This window comes from Rana temporaria, chromosome 12 (genome assembly GCF_905171775.1).
Source record: "Rana temporaria chromosome 12, aRanTem1.1, whole genome shotgun sequence".
Lineage (NCBI taxonomy): Eukaryota > Metazoa > Chordata > Amphibia > Anura > Ranidae > Rana > Rana temporaria.
In genome coordinates this window covers 129,039,985-129,065,453 of record NC_053500.1, presented here as the reverse complement: position 1 = coordinate 129,065,453, position 25,469 = coordinate 129,039,985, and the positions used below count along the sequence as shown (strand labels likewise).

Sequence of the window (25,469 nt, the reverse complement as noted above, 5' to 3'; positions counted from 1 at the left end):
GGTGTGTTCCTTGGTCTTCGTGATGCTGTGTGTTCACTAAGGTTCTCTAACACTCTAGGGCTTCACAGAACAGCTGTATTTATACTGAGATACAATTACACACAGGTGGATTCTATTTACTAATTAGGTGACTTCTGAAGGCAATTGGTTCCACTAGATTCTAGATAGAGGTATCAGATTATCAGAGTTAAGGGGGCTGAATTAAAATGCATGCCACACTTTTCAGATTCAGATCCAGAATTGACATCCCCTGCTCCAGCGGCACTTTAAAGTGGAGGTTCACCCTTCACCTTTGTATTTATCAGTACTGCAGCCTTAATAAATGCCTAAACCGCTGTGCTTTTTTTCCAGATCTATAAGGTTACCTTTATTCTGATCGATTCAGCCTCACTTCCGGGTCTTGTTCCCCGCGGGAGTGGGTGTGTCGCTCATTTTCCCCGACGCCTCAAGGCTGGTTGCAATGTCTCCTGGGAGTGACGTTTCAACACTCACAGGAGACCATCCGAAATAGCCAGGCGTGTATTCTCGCGCTAGCTCAAGTGTCACGTGATGCGGAAAGCGGGTCACATGACTCGCAAAGCGCGTCATGTGACGAGGGCGGATACTAATTTGCCATTTTAACTAAGGTGTAAATTCACCGTATCCCGGAAGGATTTGCTTGTGGGCTTCAGAGTGCCCATAAGCAAGATGGAAACGTCCATCTAAGACTTTTAAAAAACATCTTTTGCGGCAGAATGAGGATGCTGGCGGCTTTAATATTAGGACACATGAGTAGCAGATTAACCAAGGTAAGAGCGCCAGAAGCATGTAAAAAAAAAAAAACGAATACCCGCGGACCCCCGCTTTTAGGAATCAGACATTTGCTCAACACAGAGCACACTGGTCTCTAGTGGACCAACACGTTTCCTACCCACTGCTCCAATCAACTCAGGGAGTATTAATGCTGCCGATTAGAGCACTGGGCAGGAGGAGAGCAGACTACTAAAAAAACAGGGCACCGCGTTGGCTGCATTTGTCCTGCTTTGCTTTGTATTGCATTTCTTTGGGCAGAGAAGACCTTATAGAGTAAAGCAAGTGAAACACAGCTTTTTGGGTTCAAACACGTTTGATCATTGAGACATTGATGGATACAGTTCACAACAATGCCTGTGTACACAAGTCCTTGGCATGAATACTGAGACTCCCATTTTCTGATGATAGCCCTTTTTCTCTAGGAATCCCAGTCTTAATCAGGCTAATAAATGGCAACTGCCTACCATGGTAATATTAGCAGGGAAGTTCCCGGTGAGATAGGATAAATACAGAATCTACCTATTGTGCCACCTTAATGAATTGGTTTAATGACGCTATGATTGATTTCCAATGTTTATTCTAAATCATTGAAGACATTTTATAAAAGTAAAATACTTGAGAAAGGGCTGTAACACTTTCTCTGCATCTAAGACACTTGTTTTTCCTATGGTTAAACTCTGGCAGCAGGTGGGAGGAACAATCTATATATAACTCAATTCTAAGAACATGAACAGCAAATTATGAAACTCACCAAATTCTTTCATATGTTTAACAGGCCCTCCTTATAATGCATGTTACTGTCACTTTATCCAGTGCTCTATAGCACATCAAACAAGGCTCAGTAATAGAACAATGATTTCTGATTGGTGGCCAGGAGTTGTCATTGCTTATGATAATAAATATTTTAAGTATGATGCTATTAATAAAGAGTCAGCCCACCATAAATGGATAGATGTTGGTGTACCAAATCTCCATATCTTTTACTCACCTCTTTAGGTCACTTTCATACTAGAGGTCCCATCTGGTCCGCCTGTTCGTTTTTCAGACGGACCCGATTGGACCCTCCATTCTCCTCTATGGGCAGTCGAATGTAAACCGAATTGTGTTAATTTACATCTGGCTACCTTCAATCCAACCCAGCAAAAACAAATGGATAGGGGATCCGTTCTCCGTCTGGCTGGATCGCAACGGAGGCCGGTCAGGTCTGTTTACATCTGACTGCTTATAGAGCAGAGTGGGCTGTATTTGTGTCTGCTCTGCCTAAGCAGAGTGGACATGGACCTATCATCTGGCCACTCTGGTCATCTCATTGGGCGATCAGCGAATGAATCCCCTGCTCAGAAAAAATTGATCCAGCCTATGTGAAAGGGGCCTAAGGTGTCCACACACACAGAGTCAGCTGGTCAATCAATTACCAAGTTCAAAGCTCAATAGAATTGGTTAAAACTCATTTATGCTGAATGCAGTGACCAACTGTGCCCATCAATGAAGTTTGTTGGTAGAGCTATGGCATTCAAAAAAATATTAGACAATTGTGTGCTTCCAACCTTGTGGCAACAGTTTGGGGAAGGCCTTTTTCCTATTCCAGCATGACTGTGCTCCTGTGCAGAAAGACAGCTATGAAGGTTTGAAGAGTCTGGTGTGGATGGACCCAAGTGGCCTGCTTAAAACCCTGACCTCAACCCTACAACATATTTGGGATAAATTGGAACACTCATTGTGAGCCAGGTCTTCTCATTCAACATTTATACCTTCTTCTGGATTAATAGCCGCAAATTCCCACAGATGCATTTTAAGATCTTGTGGACAGCCTTCCCAGAAGATTGGAGGCCATTATAGCCACAAAGGAGTGCAACTTCATATTAATACCCATGGTTTTAGAATGGGATGTCCAACAAGGTCAAATAGGTGTCCATATTGGCCTGGGCTAAAGAAGATCTATAAAAGAACTCACACTCCACACTCACACATTTCAAAATCATGAGGAAGTCCTTCACAGGAAAGAAGCCTCAAAGGGGAGTGGGGGCAACTCCATATTCATAAAACTGTATGCCAAATCTTCTCTATTTATCCTGGTGGCCATTGTCACCAAGAGTGAAGATGATGGGAAAGAACTCGTACGGCATCCCAGTGACAACTGTCTATGAAGGGATCTTCTCTCACTTTGGAGAGATTTCATACAACTGATTGTTGTGTCTCTGAGAAAGAAGTGTAGGAAAATCTCCTCAATGGGATACCGTCTGCAAAACAAAGTCAACTGATATGGGTTTAACCATTTCCTACTCTATCCAAAACAAAATAAAAAGTTTTGGCTATACACACTCTAAATTGCCAATATAGTTAGAATGGAATGTTCAACAAGCTTATATACTGTCGGTGTAATGGGTTGGTGTCCACACAGCTTTGGCCATTTGGTGTATTGATGGGCAGTCTTGTAGATTGCTTTTTTTTTCTATTTTTCCTTTACATTTTAATGATCAGTCTAATATTTTTTCATATAAATTGTACTATTCAAAGGCTCTTTAAAATTTGTTCCATTCACTTATCACAAACTGATCTTCATTATCAAATGACGGTTCTCCCCCATCGCCCACACAAATCTAAACTTTAAAGCTAGCTTGTAATGTGGAACACATGCAGCACACACCTGGGAAAATGTATGATTCATTTTCCACCGAAAATAAAAAAGATAGGACGCCTGTTTTATCTCTAATGTGCAGATCGGGTTTCATGTAAAATTTCAGTTTTGCATGTGTGTGGTAGGAAATCCTATATTTGACAACAAATTATTATTCTGCTTTAAAGGAAACCTCTACCGAGAAGAGTACTTAGGCCATAATTGCTGATGTCTTCCTGAAAATACTAGTTTCTTGGCAGCCTTCAGAGTTTGCTGAATCACTGATCCAGAACAAACATGCAGCAAGTCAAATTGTTGTCCACTCGGAAGTCCAGATCTTACTTTTTCCAGGACCGTGGAAAAAGTATTTAGGCAGGAGAATGATTGTCAACCAGTAGACATATAGGTTCAACAATGGCAGACAGTCTAGTAGAGTCTTAATTTGGGGTTTCTTTAAAGGAAATCTGTTATAAGAGCAACAAGAAAGCTGCCATCACTGACAATTCCTTCTGAAATTGTTTGTTGCCTGGCTGTCATGCTGATGCATTAGATTCAGGTTTTCTTAAATCATTGACTGGAAAACAAGTATAGAGATAAGACATTTTTTCTATCTCCTAGTCCACAGTGGTTGCAGCTACAGAGGTTAGTGGGGGCTTGTTTTGATGCTTATTTTCAAACTTACTTAAGCTTTAAGATGTGAGACCCAACATGTTTCAGGGGTTGTACATATTCCCCTTCATCGTGTAAATGGCCTTTTATATGTGGCAGTGGCACTAGATTGCTGTAACATTTCCAGATTTTAAAGGCAATTTTCCTGTTGAAGGGGTACATCTGCAAACTCCTAAATGCATTGGCTGTTACATCTTTTGTCATCTTGATTAAGGACTTATAAACGTATATCGTTGGACTCTATGAAAATTGGTGTGGTGCTCTCTTTGTGCTCCTAGATCAGCCTTTCTCAACTTTTTTCCTCTGAAGAACATATGAAATAATTTTAAGGACTTGGGGAATCCATGCTAATACCAATTACTTAGGGATCATTGGGAAAAATGCCCCTTATTTTGGTGGTCAGTGGAAAGAATGTCTCCCTTGCAGTGGTGGTCAGAATGAAACTCTTACAAATAGAGATCATTGGTGCCATGCTACTGACTATGCCAGGTGCCATTGGTCATGGAACTTAGCAGGCATCATTACATTTCTATCAGCCAATTATTACAGCTCAAGGAATCCCTAACAAACTCTCGAAGAAAGTGGCTGTCTTAGATGTTTTGGATTCTTTCTGACCTTCTCCCTGAAACCCCGTTTTATGTAAACTGCCAGAGCCAGAGCATTATTAGCCATGTTACTTGATAATAGACTAGAAACAACCAAATATCCAGTGCCTCATACCCATATTCCTCAAACTAGCAAAAACACAGCACCGTAAAATAATTTTTTTAACAGTTGGTTTTGCCAGTAGGCAGACAACAAAACCTACCAGGTGTTCTTCTACGTAAAACCCTAAAAATTGTCTTTATATAAGGGTTCTTCAAAAAGTTTTTGCACTTTTTAAAACTCTTTTTATTAAAAATGTGAAAAAACAAATTACACTAATTATACTAAACTACAAGGTCAGCTGGCTGGCCAGACAGACTAGTCACATGACACTCTCAGACATGACCAATTATTACTCCTCCCGCACTTAACGTTTCCAATGAAAATATAAAAATGAGAAAACTTTTTGAAGACCCCCTCATATATACTTCACATTTTAAGGATAAAACAGGGATGGGTTTATCTGTATATTAACATGCCTCTGATTCCCAACAGATTTATATTACTTAAGAATTTCTACAACTGAGTCAGCGAGATCAATGGGGAGCTTACCCAGCAAAAGAGGATATTCAGCAATTCAGACGACTCTAGCCAACTCTCAAGCAAACATTGCGGGTAAGATCACTAAAGAAATCATTATTAAAGTCTATTACATCTCTGCCATATCTATATATTTCATACCATATAGTTCTATATGAATGTTAATTTTTAGGTTTAGCTTTAAAAAAAAAACTTGTCCTGAGAGGAATATGCCATTGCTGACCTCTTTCTGAAAATGTTAGTTGCCTGGAAGTCATATTGATCCTCTGACTTCAATATGTTCGAAGTGGCTGTCCTGGTATGAGTGTGCAGATCACAAATGACAGAAGTCCTTACGTTCATAAATGTTCTGGGACAGTCCCATAAAGAATAAAGCCAGAGGGTCAACATGACATTAATTCAACTAGCATTTTCAGGAGAGGTCAGCATTGGCCGCCCCAATATCCTACTGATTCTGATATTTCAGTTTTGTTTAACACTATTGGGCCTAATCACCTCTTCTATCTCTTGGGGTCTTCTCATTGTATTTCCATGTCCTGCTGTGGAGAAGGAAAGAGGGACCTCTCATAATAATTGCATCTCTGAGATGAAGCAAAGAATTAATATTGAGATGATGATGGAATCCACCGAAAACTAATGTCCTTTTATTTATAGAGGCCTAATATTTTCCATCTCCCATTCGCAGAGCATTGGAAATCAATCCTTGGCTTTTTTATTCCTCAACTTTTTAATGATTGACTCATGTTTTTGAGTAGTCTTATTGAAAGACGTTGGTTCAATATGCAAATTGGGTAGAAGATGGTAATACTTGCCGTAGCTTTTCTATCAAGATTTGCATGAGAAAACATAGTCGCCTACATAAGGAATATGTTTCAAAGCAATGGAATATATGAGGCAACTATGCATTGGTAAATGAAAAAGAGTACACCAATGTAATTATTATTATTGTAGGGTTCACCTTAAAGAAACTTCTTAAAGGCACAGTGGGGTTGATTTACTAAAATCTGGTACAGCTGTGCATGGTAGACAATCAGCTTCTAACTTCAACTTGTTCAGATAAGCCAGTGGTTCTCAACTCCTGTCCTCAGGACCCACTAACAGGCCAGGTTTGCAAGATAACTGAAATACATCACAGGTGATATCATTTGCTGCTCAGTGATTGCAGTATTCTGATCTGCATCTCCCCAAAGAAATAGATCTATTGAAAACTATGGAACTAAAAACCATAAAAAAGTTCCTGGCCCTTTCCATAAAATGCACAGATGTGAACGTGAACTATAGGAAACCATGTTAAATGGACTGTAGTGTGTTTCTGAAAAACTAAAAACACACTAAAAATGCATAGGTGTGAACCAGGCCTTAAGGTATTGATGTTGTTCCTGGGCAGGCAGCTTCTACACCCCAGGGGACCCCCACAGTGTCCTTGGCTTGTGGTGTAAAGTAACAAGAATTAAAACAGAAGTGCCACACCACTGCTAAGAAGTCCAGATACAACTTTATTCCATTAAAAGTCAGGGGTACAATCCAAAGAAGTAGCCAATGTGTTTTGAGGGTCCAAGCACCCCATTCTTCAGGGCTTGACTGACAACAATGTAAACAAGCCAGTAGTGAACTCCAATGTAAAATACAAGCACAGGCCTTATCAGCAGCTTGTTTGGCAGTGTTTGGCCTGTGCTTGTATTTCACATTGGAAAAAATGACCATTGTAGGTCCAGTTCACTTCTGGCTTGTTCACAATGTTGCCAGTTAAGCCCTGATGAAGGGGACACTTGGACCCCTGAAACATGTTGGCTACATTTTGGATTGCATTGACTTTTAATGGAATAATGTTGTATCCGGGCCTCTTAGCAGTGCTGTGGTGCTTTAATTTCAATTCTCACAACATTAAGGTGGGGAAGGGTTAATCCTCCTAAAGTTTGTATTAATGTCTGTGTTGCTTATTTTGTCTTTTGGTTGTGCTTGATAGTCACGTGTTATTCAGCTAGAATATTTAACTTGCGAGTTACTGTATTAATAGAAGTTGGAGGAATAAACAGCTATACTTCTTTACTCCTCACTCAACTGGCATCTGGCACTCTCCTCTTTTCTCCAATGCTCTGAGATGTGGGCAGGCCTATTATGTCCTCATGTACAGTATATTAAATATTTCTAGTCCTGCATAGCATGTGATTATGTTGGAAGACTGTGACCAGTGGGGCAGTCAAGAGAAGTGGCTTTGGGGGACCAGTTGTAGACTAAGGAGGAAGCCTGTAGGAGCAAGGAATAAGGTAGGTATAGCACTGCTTATTCCTCTACCTCTAGACAAAATTTGAATTTATCTCCTGCAGTGGGACAATTTTTCACTCTGGGGTAAATAAGCACTTGCGTTGGTGTTAAAAGCTCTACACTGAGAACTAATAGTGCCCAGTGTTCAATAAAACAAAGATTCTAACTCTTCAAATTTGCTTTCAAGGCTCAAAAGTTTTGGTTGGAGTCAAGCTTTAACTCCTTATTTTAGTATAGAGAGAAATTGCATAATTTGTTGTCAAACTGAGTTTCTGTACATTTTGTACGTCACAACTTTAGCAAGTACTGTGCAAATGATGTTTACTTGTTTTTCAGTAGCGGACAAGTGCATATTTGTGGCTTTGTACAACTTTCCAGCCGGTGGTCAAAGCGATTTAAGTGTTCGACTTGGCGAGCAGCTAAACGTTCTCTCAGAGTGAGTGACCTCAAATGTTCTTGTTTTTTCCTAAACAGCTTGGATGAGGTGCAATCAGAAAACAAGCTTTATCACCTAGACACAGCTTAAGTAAACAACCTCTATTTTTTTATTCTTTAGCAAACGTACGTCAGTTGGTTTTTCTTCTGCATCCAGACAATGATATTGCAAAATGCTATTCTATCGAAAGTCAGATTTTAAATTAGCAGTACACACAGATCTTTTTTGATTTAGCAGATGAACCGATCTTTGCAATTTATATAAAAGATTGCAGATCGTTAAATTTAGGAATTCTTAACTTTTTTTTAATACAATTACAAACCCCAATTGGATTGCGCAATATGTCCCCATACCCCTTTCAGCAAACTGTCAAAGTCATCATCATCACCACTTCTATTAGGTACCTGTATAACTTAAAAAAATGCAATAGTTTGGTTTTACTTAATGTATGTGTACTTAGGAACAGAACAACTGAAAGAAAATCATAAGCAGTTTATCTTATTATTTATATAACGAGAGCAAATCAAAATACACAAGTTAGCTATGGATAGAGAGATTTTCACTGTGGTTTTTGTGCAACCAAGCATGAAACTAAAGTACAGACGCTAACAATGTTATCCAACCATACCAACATATCAACTGGCTATACTCTGAAGAGGGAAGATGTCCATAGTGAGCTAATCACTGATTAGTTATTAGTCTCATAACCTCAATCCATATTATATATTAATTTAGTTTAATAACATTTGGTAAAATTCTTCATCCACTCTTAACCCAATCATTCGGTTCCCAAATCTCATGGGGCTATGGATACCCTTGGCCTAGATCATCAAAAGATGCAGTCCCCTCCACAATCTCTCTGCTCCAGGTTCATGGGCCTAGGACAAAACAGCCATGCCCAATACACTATGGACTCAAGTCTGCCCCTGTCCCTTTAGGTACCTCAACTACCTCTTTACCACTGTCTGTGACAAATATCCTTTGATATTTATAATGTTTTTCTTGGCAACCACAGTTGCTCGTATCTGTGTTCTTAGGCAGTAAAACCCGAAGAGTTATTGTAGAATACACTAAAGCTGGCCATACATATACACATATATAAGCAGATAATCATCAAAAACTAAACAATCCTACAGGTTTGAGCGACCACCAGATTTTGGTCAATTGAATAGTCAAAAGTGGGCAATAGCTGACAGCTTCAATACAGACTATAGAAAAATACTAACTGAAATTGAAAAAAACACTGCGATTTCCTCAAAAACGATCATGATTTTCTTCTGTGTCCAACCAAGACAATTTTGATCCCGTCTTTTTATAGTGGATTAAGACCACAATTTCATGTCTTCAATCACTTTGTGATTTCAAGAAAGGTTTAATTGCGCTATCAAACTACTGAGTGTGTGGTCAGCCTTAGTTACAGTGCAGGCATTAAAAAATTAAGGTATATCCCCTTATGCAACAGTTCTTATTGAAATGGTTATTTCAAATGTCTGAGTAATTTGGCTAGAAAGTTGGTCATTTTACCTAACTGGTTTCCTGAACCAGTTTTGTCAGACACATTGACTTTCTTCTTTAGCTGCAGGAAATATGGACAGTCCGGTTATATATTTATGTTATTTTGGTTGACTTTTTTCAATAAATTAATACTTTACTTCAATGGCAATGTTTTCCAGGGATGGAGAATGGTGGAAAGTGATGTCTGTTTCAAGTGGAAGAGAATGCTATATGCCTAGGGATTATGTTGCTAAAGTATATAACAGGTAAGTTTGCAGATAAAAAATGTTTGCAATTCGAATAAGAATTCTGTTTTGACTTAAAAAAGAAGAAACCATTCAATAAAGATCATTGAAAGCACTTTTTATAAGCAGTTCATACTTTCCAGTATCCAGCACCATCGCAAACCTTGTCTATGTGCACAATTTGCTCTTATTGATTGTCAGTATTGATCATGGAGTAGCAGAACTGTATATGTAAAAACTACATTTTAAAGCTTTAAACTTCATAACATAATTTTCATTAAGTTTAGCTATTTTTCTTCTATATAAAAATTATTTCTAGTACCCGTGCATTCCCTTTAAATGTCACTGCCGAAAAAAGGGAATAGAAGATTACCACATCCACATTTGTTTTGTGCAGGCATCTAAATGTACCATGTCCTATGCAGGGAATATAATAATACCTAACCACAAGTTCCTTATTATTTAAGGTGGCTTTTCAAAGGTATAAATCGTGAAAAAGCAGAAGAGTTGCTCTTGATGAGCAGCAACAGAACTGGTTCCTTCTTGATCCGAGAAAGTGAAACCAGAAGAGGTAAATCCTTTATCATTTTGTTCCTCCTCTTAAAAACATTTCAACTTGAAAAGTATGACATATAAAAATAGCATATTTAATAAAAGGTTCAGAAATGCTTATTTTTACAGGGTAATAATGAGTTGCTGTTTATTGCAGTTGTGGGTGTAGTTGATGAAATTAAGGAACGGTAATGGGTGTGGTGCAAGTCCCTCGCCCCAACACATTATTTAACATTGTTATGACAGAGGAAACTCAAAATATCATAAAGAAAAATATTTTCACACATAAATTTGCACTTATACAGCAGCTCACTTCATTTTTGGGTCTTTGTGTTATCCAGAGACACGATGGTGTCAAAGAAAAGAAAGGAAAATTAATAGATGTGTTGTTCGTTTCGTTCCAAATTAATATTCGGACAAATTTTTCGTTATTCAGAGATTTGGATATATCCGAATACCCAAATTACAATATAAACAAATTTTACTGAATGCTCCAAATAACATAACGAAATTAGTCTGAATTTCAGAAATTCGGACTGAAATTCGAATCAAATTTTACATTGAACTCCAGTCGAATTCTCACTACACATATTGCTGGAATCAAACACTGTGCGTGTTATTAGAGTACCATTTCAAAATCGCGCTGTTTTTGTTAAGCCAAAAGGCGATTTAAAGAGTCGTAATATTTTGATGAAAATTTTTCTTTTGTTTGTTTTGTTTTTGTTTTGTTTGCTGCATTCGAATCGAAAACAATATAACATTTTTGTTTCGACCGATTCAAAAGTTTATCGATTTGATCTTTTTCGGGAAAAAAACGGTAAACAAAAGAAAATGAGAAAATCCCAAATACGATTTCCGAATACAAATTTCCGAAAACGAATTGAACGAATCAACCGAATTTAACTAAACAAAATGACTAGATTTAAAATTAAACAAAACAAATTTTTTTTTTCGACATGCAAAAATTAACAAAAAAAAACAAAGGCAGCCACCACACCTAGGAACTGGTAACCTACATTAAAATACATTTTTATTCTCACGCTTAGATATGGTTCTTCTAGAAAAGTGTGCAAATTCTCAGTTCAGTGCTAACAATGTTTTCTTCTACAGCTGCACACTCCTACTCAGAGACACCTTTTCTGTTTTCTTTTTTTTTTAAGTACATTCATTAAAATGTGTTATGTGTAAACTTAAGTTTGAGACCCCACACGCCCACACCATGGTATTTCGTATCAGACCAAGGTTTTCAAGGAGGAGTTTCATGCTGAAGAAAGTAATAAATGTCTTTTCTAAAAAAAACATTTTTTACTTATTATACAAAGACACAATCATTTTTATGATTCCTACTAGATTTATTAGAAAACATATAATACTGTCAATGATAACTACAGTGCCTGTAGAACATTTTTGCAGAAATGATATCTCCAACTCACCAAAATCTTTAAAAGCGTTTCCTCATTTCTGTTTGATGAGTGAAAAAGAAAAAAAAAAAAAGCTGATGATCTACCAGAGATCTTGTGAGCCGATAACATCTTGTGCTCTTTGCCTGTGCATTGTTAGCACCAGTTAGCATTGTTCCCAGGGCTCTCTGTGGACAACAGAACACCTCCCACCTATGTTAAGGAGATGAGGAGAGGGGACAGTGTTCTGTCCTAGGGTGACCAGATGTATGTTACTGGCAGAATTTCCTTTAAAAAAATAATTGAGAAAAGCCTGGAAAAAAGAAAAAATGCAGCTACCACCTCTAATGCCACGTACACACGATCATTTTTAGCATGAAAAAAAACATTGTTTTTCAGCATGTCCAAAAAACGAAGTTTTCCCAACTTCATCATTAAAACGTTGTTGCCTACACACCATCGTTTTTAAAAAATGATCTAGCAAAGCGCGGTGACGTACAACACGTACGACGGCACTATAAAGGGGAAGTTCCATTCGCCTTTGGGCTGCTTTTGCTGATTGCGTGTTAGTAAAAGACGATTCGCGCTTTTCTGTCTGTTACAGCGTGATGAATGTGCTTACTCCATTATGAACGGTGGTTTTACCAGAACGAGCGCTCCCGTCTCATAACTTGCTTCCGAGCATGTGTGGGTTTTTTACGTCGTTTTAGCCCACACACGATCATTTTTTACAACCCGAAAAACGACATTGTTTAAAACGACGTTAAAAAATTCAGCATGTTCGAATTTTTTTTTTCTTTTTTCGTTTTTCAGAACCTGAAAAATGATGTTTTAAATCATTTAAATCACGATCATTTTAAATGACGTTTAAACTACGTTTTTTTCATGCCGAAAAATGATGGTGTGTACGCGGCATAAGGACCGAGCCTCTTTCTGAGATTTGGTGTTTACAAGTTAAAAAAAAAATTATTTGCTAGAAAATTACTTAGAATTTAGAATTACTTAGATCGCCCACACACGATCATTTTAAATGACGTTTAAACTACGTTTTTTTCATGCCGAAAAATGATGGTGTGTACGCGGCATAAGGACCGAGCCTCTTTCTGAGATTTGGTGTTTACAAGTTAAAAAAAAAATTATTTGCTAGAAAATTACTTAGAACCCCCAAACATTATATATTTTTTTCTAACACCCTAGAGAATAAAATGGCAGCCGTTGCGATACTTTCTGTCACACTGTACTTGCGCAGCTGTCTTACAAGCGCACATTTTTTGGAAAAAATACAGTTTTTGAATGAATAAATAAGACAACAGTAAAGTTAGTCCAATTTTTTTTTTTTGTATTGTGAAAGATATGGTTACGCCAAGTAAATTAATACCCAACATGTCACGCTTCAAAATTGTGCCCACTCGTGGAATGGCGACAAACTTTCCCCCTAAAAATCTCCATAGGCGACGTTTAAAAAATTCTACAGGTTGCATGTAGAGGAGGTCTAGGGCTAGAATTATTGCTTTCGATCTAACGATCGCGGCGATACCTCTCTTGTGTGGTTTAAACACCGTTTTCATATGCGGGCGCTGCTCGTGTATGCGTTCACTTCTGCACTTCTGAGCTCGGCAGGGCGGGACGCGTTTAAACAATTTTTTGTTTTTCTTATTTATTTTACCTTTGAATTAAATTTTTACACTGTTCTTTAAAAAAAAAAGTGTACATTTTATTCCTATTACAAGGAATGTAAACCTAGAAAAAAAGCATGACAGGACCTCTTAAATATGAGATCTGGGGTCAAAAAGAGCTCACAGTGACAGGTTATTTACATATCTAGCTTGGACATGTTTACCATATGTTATGTTATGTTTATCATAATATGAGGTGATCCACAGTCTAAAAAGTGAGAAATCCACCCCTCCCCCACATAACACATCCTGGTAATATACAATGAACTGTGGATCACCTCATATTATGATAAACATAACATAACATATGATAAACATGTCCAAGCTAGATATGTAAATAACCTGTCACTCAAAGCAAGGAGAGAGGAAAGGACTTTTTTTTTTAGACAGGGTTTTATGTGAAAGTCTGTTAATTTTCTCTGAACAATAAAAGAGGATTGCTCAGAGCTGGATTAACTCTGTGTGGCAAGACTGGGCACAGATGATAGGAAATCGTATACTCTACATTGTGACATAAAAAAATAAATACAAATTGGGGTTTACATCCACTTTAAGGAATCCAGCAATACACAGGATACAGCTAGTGATGGGATGCCTGTAGGTGCATTTGATTGTGTATTGCACATTGAAAAATAAATTATTAGTTAATAATAATAGTTAATTTTCACCGTTCTGTACAGAGATATGACAAAGGGTCTAAAAGCTACACTTTATACAGAACATCTCGCACTTCTGCCCTCAGGAAGTCCTCACACCTGTCAAACAATATGTGGTGCGAGTTGTGGAAATGATGCATTGCAGACATTGGTAACAGGAAACCAAATAGCCTGGTGTACATACACAGGTGCTGTGTAGTCTTGCCTCAGTATGCCGACTCTTTCTGCTGTCCCTTTGTTGTATATCACTGGATATTATCCCAACTAACTGCTACAGAATATTGATTTACCTGTCTCAGAATTGTACTATAAATTGGAGAGATTTACTAAAACCGGACAGTGCGAAATCTGCTGCAGCTGTGCATTGAAACCAATCAGCTTCCAGGTTTTATTGTCAAAGCTTAAAGTGGTTGTAAAGCCTCAGGGTTTTTCACCTTAATGCAGGGGTCTCAAACTGTTGGCCCCCCAACTGTTGCAAAACTACAAGTCCCATGAAGCATTGCCAGGCTGACAGTTACAAGCATGACTCCCACAGGCAGAGGCATGATGGGACTTGTAGTTTTGCAACAGCTGGAGGGCCACCAGTTTGAGACCCCTGCCGTAATGCATTAAGGTGAAAACCCTTCTGTGCTGCAGCTGTCCCCCAGACCCCCCTCCTTTTTTCTTACCTGATCCATCAATGTGCACGAGTGCAGCGGCTCCGGCCGCTATCCTCATTGGACAGATTGATAGCAACAGGAGCCATTGGTTCCTGCTGCTTTCATTCAAATCCATTGACACGGGAGCAGGGGGCGGGGCCAAGTCCCACTGTCTGTGTCAATGGACGCAGCAGCAGGACTCTGGAACGTGCACGCACGGGTGGAACATGTAACATTTTCCCTAAGGTGAACTAAAACACCCCACATTCCTAACCCCCTATATTCCAAAACACTTACCTGGTTCTGGTCTTGGTTCCAGCACCGCTCCCCTCGTTTCCTGCTTTCACAGAAGACACTGAGGGCAGCGGAGCCATAGGCTCTTGCTGCTGTTAGTCAAACTCCTGAGGAGGGGGCGGGTTTTGGCTATTTTAGCACACAACCGGGATCAGGAGAGCGTGCACATCCGGCATGCACCCAGAGCAGGTAGAAGGTGACAACACTGGCGGGGGCTGCTATGGGGCCTAGAGGTGGAAGGGGCCCTATTAAAGAGGGCTTAGAAGTTACATCAAGGCCCCTGATATTTGAGATGTTGAAAAAGAATGATGAGCTACTAAAGACAAAATGATTTTCTGGGAAATTCAAGTTAATTCCCTGCACTTTTGGCACACTCTTCCCTGACCACACCTTTACACAGCACTGTAATATAGTAATATACTGACTATACGGACAGCTTTCCTGCTGCCTGGCCTTGACTTAGATATTCTTTATGTTAAGATCGACAGTAGAGAGGTTTCTTGGAGGCGACATCAACATTTTATTATGGGGCACCATGATCCATAGTTCCACCCCTGGTCTTGGGTGTAGATTTATTGCCCTCTGAACATTACGCTATGCCTAATGCAGTTAAAAATCCCAAAGTTCCTCCTTTGTTTAAGCCTGAGGCCCCGTACACATGGCCGAGAAACTCGACGAGCAAAACACATCATTTTGCTCGTCGAGTTTCTTGTGAAGCCGCCGAGGATCTCGGCGGACCAACTTTTTTTTCCATTGAGGAACGAGGAAATAGAGAACATGTTCTCTATTTGGCCCGACGAGATCCTCGTCGGTTTCCTCGGCCGAAAGTGTACACACGGCCAGGTTTCTCGGCAGAATCCAGCTCCGATCGAGTTTCTGGCTGAAGTCTGCCGAGAAACTCGGTCGTGTGTACCGGGCCTTATAGGACAGCTAGTATAATTATAACTAATATAGTCACTACAACTAGTGCTGGCCCCTTGTAGTGTACTGCCTAGGCTGACAGCTCTCCCATTGCCTGTCCTTCATTTAGACCAGGGTTTCTCAACCAGGGGCCAATGGAACCCTAGGGTTCCTCCAGAGGTTGCCAGGAGTTCCTTTAGCAATGTACAATTTTTGCCTCCCAGATAAGTTCCCTCTGACACCCTTGATCTTTTTAGCTATCTGTAAGGTGGTAATTCTTCCCAATGACCTCAAGTGTAAGGAGCATTCTTCCCACTGACCATTACATTAATGCAGTGTTTCTCAACTCCAGTCCTCGGGGCGCACCAACAGGTCATGTTTTCAGGATTTCCCTCAGATCAAACTGCTGTGGTAATTACTAAGGCAGTGAAACTGATCAAATCACCTGTGCACAATAATGGAAAGCCTGAAAACAAGACCTGTTGGTGCGCCCCGAGGACTGGAGTTGAGAAACACTGCATTAATGTACCCTAAGTTGTAGATATAACAATGTGTAGCAGGGGTTCCCTAATGCCCTGTACACACGATCGGTTCGTCTGATGAAAACGGACCGATGGACCGTTTTCATTGGACAAACCGATCGTATGTGGGCACCATCAGTTTTTTTCCCATTGTTGAAAAAAAATAGAACTTGTTTTAAAATTTTCATATGGTTAAAAAAACGATAGAAAAAAACGATCGTCTGTGGGGAAATCCATCAGTCAAAAATCCACGCATGCTCAGAATTAAGTCGACGCAAGCCCCGAAGCATTAAACTTATTTTTTCTCAGCACATCGTTGTGTTTTACGTCAACGCGTTGGACACGATCGGATTTTTAACCGATGGTGTGTAGGCAAGACTGATGAAAGTCAGCTTCATCGGATATCTGATGAAAAAATCCATCGGTTCGTTTTCATCAGACGAACCGATCGTGTGTACAGGGCATAAGACTGTAAAGTTATTTCAAGGGTTCCTCTATGTTTAAAAGGGTAAGGCCTTGTACACACAACCAAGGAACTCGACGGGCGAAACACATCGTTTTGCTCGTCAAGTTCCTTGTTAGGCTGTCAAGGAACTCGACAAGCCAATTTTCTCCATTCCCGTCAAGGAAATAGAGAACATGCTCTCTTTTTGGCTCGACGAGTTCCTCGACAGTTTCCTCGTCGAAAAATTTACACACGACCGGTTTCCTCGGCAAAAAAAACTCGGTCGTGTGTACGAGGCCTAAGAAAGACTGATTTTGGCAATGGCTTCCGTGCTTAGCAGGGTCAGTTTACAACCAGGAAGAAGAAGAACTAGCAGGATCAACCAGTAATAAGATGTGAAAATAAAACAAAAAATGTGACATTATTAAATTAAAATACACAATTTTAACATTTAAAGAGACACATGATTAAATTGTAATATTAAAGTAATAAACACTTTAACAGATAATTTCCTGCATTCATCAATCAGAAAAAAATGAAATGCTTTGAAAGGTTTATTCATCAGACAGAAATTATGCAGATAAGAGAAGTTCATTGTTAGGATTTTCATAGACTTTAAGTTTTGTTGGTAAGCCCTTCAGCTTTTTAAACAATGTAATAACCAGATATTATGTCTAAGCACTTGATAGGTTACATGTTCTCTTTTTTTTAAGTTGGTTAATCAATCTCCTGCTTTACACTGTTGATTGTATATTTTGAAATACTGTCCCTAATTTACTAAAACACTAGTGTTGAAAATACCTTCTACATCATTTTGTTTAATCTTTTGGTTTCCCCATAGGATGTTACAGTCTGTCAGTTAGAAGATCCAATCAAGTTACTCGGGATTCCATCAAACATTATCGTATCAATCAACTAGAGAATGGGTGGCTGTATATATCTCCTCGTCTAACATTCCCTACTCTTCAGGACATGGTGGACTACTATTCTGGTAAGACCAAGCTTCAGACTTGGCTGAAGATTAAAAAGAAAGCATTGCCTATTGCTTATGGGTCTATTTATGAATGTTTTCACACAAGATTAATCCAACTTTCACACGAGATTCATTATTATTATTATTATTATTATTAATATACAGTTTTGCGCCAACAGTTTGCGTAGTGCTTTACAACATGTTGGGGAGACAGTACAGTTAGGCCGCGTACACACGATCGGTTAAACCGATGAGAATGGTCTGATGGATTTTTCCATCAGTTAACCGATGAAGCTGACTGATGGTCCGTCGCGCCTACACACCATCAGTTAAAAAAACGATCGTGTCAGAACGCGGTGACGTAAAACACAACGACGTGCTGAAAAAAATGAAGTTCAATGCTTCCAAGCATGCGTCGACTTGATTCTGAGCATGCATGGATTTTTAACCGATGGTCGTGCCTACTAACGATCGTTTTTTTTTCTATCGGTTAGGAATCCATCGGTTAAATTTAAAACAAGTTGTCTTTTTTTTAACCGATGGTTAAATAACCGATGGTGCCCACACACGATCGGTTTGGACCGATGAAAACGGTCCATCAGACCGTTCTAATCAGTTTAACCAATTGTGTGTATGCGGCCTTACAATACAATTCAATACTGGAGGAATCAGAGGGCCCTGCTCATTAGAGCTTACAATCTGGAAGGAAGGGTCAAGTAATACAAAAAGGTAATAACTGTGGGGGATGATCTGATGAAGAAAATGAAATTACAGTTGTTAGGTGGGTGCCGGATAGGCTTCTCTGAAGAGAAAACTTTTCAGGTAATGTCTAAAAGTAGATAGATTTGGAGATTGCTTGACAGATTGGTTTAGGGAATTCCAGAGGATAGGAGAGGCTCGGGAAAAGTCCTGGAGGCAAAAACGGGAGGAGGTGATCGGGGAGCTAGGGAGCAGGAGGTCTTAGGAGGAACGAAGAGGATGATTAGGTTGGTATTTTGGGACTAGGTTAGTGATGTAGCTGGGGGCAGAGTTGTGGATGGCTTTGTAAGTTTCTCTTAGTATTTTGAATTTAATTTGTTGGGCGAGTGGCAGGGAATGGAGAGATTGGCAGAGAGGGAGAGTAGATGCTGAGTGGTTTATAAGGTGGATGAGCCTGGCAGCAGCATTAATTTTCTATTTAAAGGTAATCCAATGAGGAGGGAGTTGCAGTAGTCGAGGGAAGAGATAACCATGGAGTGAATCAAGAGCTTTGTGATTTTATTGGTTAGGAATGAACGTAGTTTAGAGATGTTGCGGAGGTTGAGGCGGAAAGCTTTGGAATGTGATTGGATGTGAGGCAAAAAAGAGAGTTCAGTGTCCAGGATAACACATAGCATCCTGGGCGTGTGGGGATGGGTAAATGGTTGTGCCATTACTTTTGACAGAGAAGTCAGGAGAAGAGGCACGTTGGGGAGGAAATATTATGAGCTTGGTTTTGGGTAGGTTGAGTTTGAGGAAGTAGTGTGACATCCGGACAGATATGTCTGTTAGTAGTGATGTGTGAGGAGACTGATGGAGTGAGCTGAGGGGTGGAGAGATAGATTTGGGTGTCATCAGTGTAGAAATTATATTGCCATATATATAAGCCATTCATACCGATTCATACAATTTGAATTAAAATGAAAGGAAAATATGTGAATCTTGCTTGGGTGGAAGTTGTGTGAATCTTGTGTAGAACCCATAGGATTCTCACATAATTTAGTGTACACTGAAGTAGTAAAAGGCCAACTACACCCAACATTAATACCTTCCTTTTCGTGTCTTTGACCTCAAAAAAGTCTTTATGAAGGTGTGACAGTTAGATAGGTCTCTACAATGACTTCCTTATTCTACATTATGGAGGACTCATAGGAAGGCTTGTACACCAGCATGTCGCTAACAGTGGCGGTTGCTGTTTTTTTTTGTTGCAGGGGGGCGGCAAACAACCACCCATCCACCCCCAAGTGGCACCCCCCATTCCTGCTGTTTGCCAGTCGGTCCGGCACTTACCCCATCAAGGGACGGGGTGCTTCTCTGGGTTACTCAAGAGTTATAAGAGGTGACTGTAGCCGTATTAGTACACTTGCTACAGAAATAATTGAGTACTGTCCGTGATACTATTTTATTTGAACTAACATACAATTTTTCAGGAGGCGTGTCCGCTTCTTCAAGGTCTAAGCAAAAGAAATTATACCTTTTTCTTGGTGATGGTGAGCTCCTTAACTCAAAAAAAAAAAAACATCATTGTGCTTTCCATCTTATTAAAAAAAAAACTTTATTAAAAGAATAAAAATACACTCACCTACATTAATACTGCTTGGACCTTCCCCTGAAAAATTGTATGTTAGTGCAAATAAAAAAAATATCATGGACAGTACTCACTTGCTTCTGTTCCAAGAGTTATAAGAAGGCAGATTTAATTAATCGGCAACCATGGAATTATCAATAATAATCAGAATAGCCCTGTGTGCAATCAATTACTTTCTAAGAAACTAGGCAGGAAAATCTTGCAGTAGGCACTAACAGGGTTGTCACGGCTGACAGGGCTTCCATCTTCACCCAGTCTTCCTTCCGAGTTCTTGGGCTTCGGCTATTTGATTGGCCGAGTCACAATGGCGTCACTCCTGAAAATGCACATGGGAGCCACGGCCGCAGCACAGTGCTCTGAAAGGAGGGCACTACCTCACTTAAGAGCTAAGTGCGCATGCGCCGTGACGTCAATGGCTTTGTCCAGTGTGAATATCTCTTATACACCACAAGTTTCGAAGATATTCACTGTACCTTCAGCTAAGCCCTATTATAGGCTTACCTGTACACACAAGTTCAAAAGCGGAATTTACTACCTCTTTAAGGGGCTTCAAACACCTCCTTAGAATATCTCAGAATTACCACCAGACCACTCTCTCTGTAAACCTCCCGGTATGGTACAGCAGAAGGGATTATTCCTTTTTGGTGAGCTACGCAAAAAAAACATCATTGTGCTTTCCATCTCGATAAAAATAAAACTTTATTAAAAGAATAAAAATACACTCACATGAATTAGTGCACTATTAGAGCAGTGCACAACAGTAAAGCTGGCCATAGATGGATCGAATCTTGGCCGGTTCAGCAGGGACCAGCCAAGATTTGATCCATCTATGTGCAGACTGATTGTACAGAAGTCGATTGATAGATTGACTTACGTACAACCAGCATGTCGGATTTTTTGGATGCCGTTATTGCCGGCTATACGCTGACGCGTTTCGGCTAAGAAGCCTTCATCAAAGCATTGTACAATATATATAAATATAAAAAGTGGAATTTTCCTTTAAGTTGAAACATAATGTTGAATTTGTTTTGCTTTAATTTTATCTTTTTATAGAAATGTCAGATGGTATTTGCTGCGTTTTGAAGGATCCATGTATCGTACAGGGCTTCAACCCTCCAGTAGTTCCAATCTCTCAGCCAATCATTGTAAGGAAACCAACACTCAACTGGAGAGACCTAGATGGGTAAGTGCTGTTATTTTTAGTGGAACTTTAACTAATTCTACACGTTTGCAAAAATAAAAACAGATGTTTCACAATATACAGGGACAGTATTATTTTTCCTAAAAAGCTGTAATTTCTACAATTTGAAAAACAGTCTCTGAGCTCCTATCCAGTGACACTGTCTAGGCTGAGATGATGTCATCAGTCCGCTCCAGGCAGGTGTTTCGTCAGATCAGGCGACCCGTCAGATTTTGTAACGGAAGTGACATTTTGTCGCCGCCATCTTGCTACGCCCCGCACTCCTCCACAATAAGCATACAGTAAGAAGGCAGCAAGCGGACATCTTGTTACACCCACCAGAGTCTTGCATTCCACACGTATTTTTAACAGTAAGCTGAGCTTATATAGTGAAATTCAGTATTTTGAAGTCCGTCACGCTGTTTTGATGCTCATTTTTCAAAGCAGCTGTGTTCTGTCAGATTAGAAAACCTGTGAGATCAGCAAGTTTGCCGCGGCTTTTAAAATTCAACATCTAAACGGTCAGACGATCAGTCAAAGTTCTAATAGTCTATGGCTAGCTTTATGCTTACATTTTATGTAACATGCATGAACTTATTGGCATGTAATTTTTTTTGATAGGGGAGCCGGTACTTTGTTTTGAAAGGTACCCAGCCCACACTTCTGCTCTCGCTGCCTAAGCGACTCCTCCAGTCCCCTTCCCTCCCTGCAATCTTCTGGGACATGTCATAGGTCCCAGAAGATTGTCCGACCACTGAGAAGGCACAGCACGACTCACGCATGCGCAGTGCGTGCCCAGCTGTGAAGCTGCAAGCTGTCAATGGTTGGGTGTCCACACTTGCAATGCCGGCGCCGCTGGGAGGAGAGGGAGAGAAGCGAGGCTTCGAGCGGCCTCATCGCTGGACTGTGTGACAGTTGAGTGTCTATTTATTAAATACCAGCAGCTACACTTTTTGTAGCTGCTAACTTTTAATAAACATAAAATGACAAGAAATCTGCTTTAACCCACGACAGTAAAATCAGTCTGTATATGCAGTAAAGCATGCTTTTTATACTCACTGTGGAAGATTATACTCCTGTGCATTGTGTAAAAAGGCTGTTTGATCCTGTCTTCTCTGATACTCCCCTTCTTCCTCTGTCCCCAAACCATTTGCTGATAGTACAGAGCCTTGGGGGCACTCTGCACATGCTCAGTTTGGTGTGAATTGCTAGGAAGTTTTTTTTTGTTTTTGTTTTTTGGGGGAGGGTGCATGTGATCAGCACAGGGCCAATCAGCACTGTCCAGACAGAGGGTCAGTGGCAGGGGTGTATTTAGGTTTTGTGCTGCCCTAGGCCTGGTGAAACTCGCGCACCCCCTACTTTATATATGACGCAATCCTTCCTTTTTAAGACTCGTCCTATCATTTTCATGGGATGAGGACAGAGGGACATGGTGGGATGAGGACAGGGTGGCAGGGGGACAGGGTGGCATGAGCACAGGGGGACAGGGTGGCATGAGCACAGGGGGACAGGGTGGCATGAGCACAGGGGGACAGGGTGGCATGAGCACAGGGGGACAGGGTGGGATGAGCACAGGGTGGGATGAGCACAGGGGGACAGGATGGGATGAGTACAGGGAGACAGGATGAGCACAGGGAGACAGGGTGGGATGAGCACAGGGTGGGATGAGCACAGGGTGGGATGAGTACAGGGTGGGATGAGCACAGGGTGGGAAATTTGTGGGGGGCGCCTTTTCGCCGCCCCCACAAAGTGCCGCCCTAGGCCTGGGCCTTGTCGGCCTAGGCCATAATACATCTCTGGTCAGTGGTCCTGCAGCCTCATAGGACAGTCAGAGGAGAATGAAAAAACATGAAAAAATATACCCAATGATTAGTCCACCTTAAAAACTAAAAATAATACAACAGATAGTCATAAATGATATAATTTATTTATTTTTTTTTCATTTTTCAGCTCCGCATTGTTTACTGAGAACAGCAACCTGAGTGAAGATTGCCCGGTCAGCATAGGACTCAGAGAAGCGGTCAGCTCATACATGTTCATGACAGAAGACAAGGACTCAAAGTCAACAGAGAGAAAACATCTGTGGAAAAAAACATAGAGACTTCTTTCCTCTGCTACAGTTCTGTCAAGCCACTTCATTGACTGGGAGATGACACTGCGATCACTTTTCTCAAAATGAGAAGTTTCTAAAAAAAACAAAAAAACTAACAAACTTTAAAAAGGGATATTTAACTGGTTCGGTACCTGTTCAGCAAGATTTTGCAGGTCAATCCTTACTGACTTGTGCTGCTTAAAGGACTTTATTGCACTCTATTTATTGCAGCTGTGCTGCTTTCCATTGTATCTTTGTAATATTTTGCGTTTATTAAAAAATAAAATTAATATTTTAAATTAAAATTGACTCTTTTTATATGGAAGATCCAGACCTTGGCAGGTTGAGCCAAGAAAACGAGAATAAAGCTTATTGAGTTATTTAATATATACACTATTTTGCAAAAAGTATTGGGACGCCTGCCTTTACACGCACATGAACTTTAATGGCATCCCAGTCTTAGTCTGTAGGGTTCAATATTGCATTGGCCCACCCTTTGCCTCTCTAACACCTTCAACTCCTCTGACATTTTTTTTCTTAATTCTGTCATAGGGTTCCCCTTAACCACTTTAATGTACTGTATTATATACTCTGCACTGCACTATATAACCTGCACTGTATTATATATACTACACTGACTGCACTATATACTCTGAACTGCATTATATATACTATACAGACTGCACTATATACTCTGAACTGCCTTATATATTCTATATGGATTGCACTAAATACTGCAAAATGCATTATATATACTATACGGAGTGCACTTTATACTCTGAACTGCAGTATATATACTATACGGGCTGCACTATATACTCTGAACTGCAGTATATATACTATACGGACTTTACTGTATACTGTGAAATGCATTACATATACTATATGGACTGCACTATATACTCTGAACTGCATTATATATACTATACGGACTTTACTATATACTCTGAACTGCATTACATATACTATATTGACTGCACTATATACTCTGAACTGCAGTATATATACTATATGGACTGCACTATATACTCTGAACTGCAGTATATATACACTGTGTTATATATACTGTGCCCTACACTGTGCTATATACTCCGCAGTACACTGTGCTATATACTCCGCAGTACACTGTTCTATATACTCCGCAGTACACTGTGCTATATACTCCGCAGTACGCTGTGTTATATACTCTCCCCTACACTGTGCTATATACTACGGAGTACACTCTTAAATACTTTGCTTTACACTGTACTATATACTCCGTAGTACACTGTTATATATTCTGCCCTACATTGTTATATACACTAAGCTGACTGACCGCACACTACACAACACTTAATACCCTGGCTAATCTCCATTCATAAATACTATATACGGCCGCTGTGTAAGAAGCCTTATATAGTGTGGGACGTGGACTTAGCCCCTGAGCCATGATTGGCCAAAGGCACCCTGCCTTTGGCCAATCATGGCTCTCACAGCAGATCGTGCTCTGATTGGCCAAAGCATGCAGGTCAGGTGCATGCTTTGTCCAATAAGCAGCCGTCTATGAACTGCGATCGCGCAGTGCATTATGGGGCGCTCCCCCGCGCTCAAATTTCCTGTGAACGCCCCATAATTTTCATTTTTTCTGCGAACACCCGACTCGAACATTGAGACTATCCCTACTTATTTTGCTCTGATATTAAAGCGGGAGTTCACCCATTTATTTCTTTTTTGACCTTTTCCCCTTAGATTCCTGCTCGTTTTGTCTAGGGGAATCGGCTAGTTGTATTAAAATATGATCCGTACTTACCCGTTTTCGAGATGCATCTTCTCCGTCACTTCCGGGTATGGGTCTTCGGGAGCGGGCGTTCCTTCTTGATTGACAGTCTTCCGAGAGGCTTCCGAGAGGCTTCCGACGGTCGCATCCATCGCGTCACTAGTAGCCGAAAGAAGCCGAAAGTCGGTGCGGCTCTATACTGCGCCTGCGCACCAACGTTCGGCTTCTTTCGGAAAATCGTGACGCGATGGATGCGACCGTCGGAAGCATCTCGGAAGACTGTCAATCAAAATAGGAACGCCCAGTCCCGCAGCCCATACCCGGAAGCGACGGAGAGGATGCATCTCGTAAACGGGT

The 25,469-nt window shown here is 40.3% G+C and overlaps 1 protein-coding gene across 1 annotated transcript in view; it reads left to right on the top strand.

Moving 5' to 3' along the window:
* The window catches only part of SLA2 (Src like adaptor 2), a 35,818-nt gene extending 12,180 nt beyond the window's left edge, over positions 1-23,638 (top strand). The window contains exons 2-8 of the mRNA XM_040330674.1: positions 5,219-5,338; positions 7,865-7,964; positions 9,638-9,724; positions 10,171-10,274; positions 17,627-17,776; positions 21,138-21,267; positions 23,215-23,638. Coding sequence (XP_040186608.1) covers positions 5,219-5,338; positions 7,865-7,964; positions 9,638-9,724; positions 10,171-10,274; positions 17,627-17,776; positions 21,138-21,267; positions 23,215-23,362 — 839 coding nt within the window. The 3' untranslated portion in view covers positions 23,363-23,638. The remainder of the gene's footprint in view (positions 1-5,218; positions 5,339-7,864; positions 7,965-9,637; positions 9,725-10,170; positions 10,275-17,626; positions 17,777-21,137; positions 21,268-23,214) is intronic.
* The last annotated feature ends 1,831 nt before the right edge of the window (positions 23,639-25,469 follow it).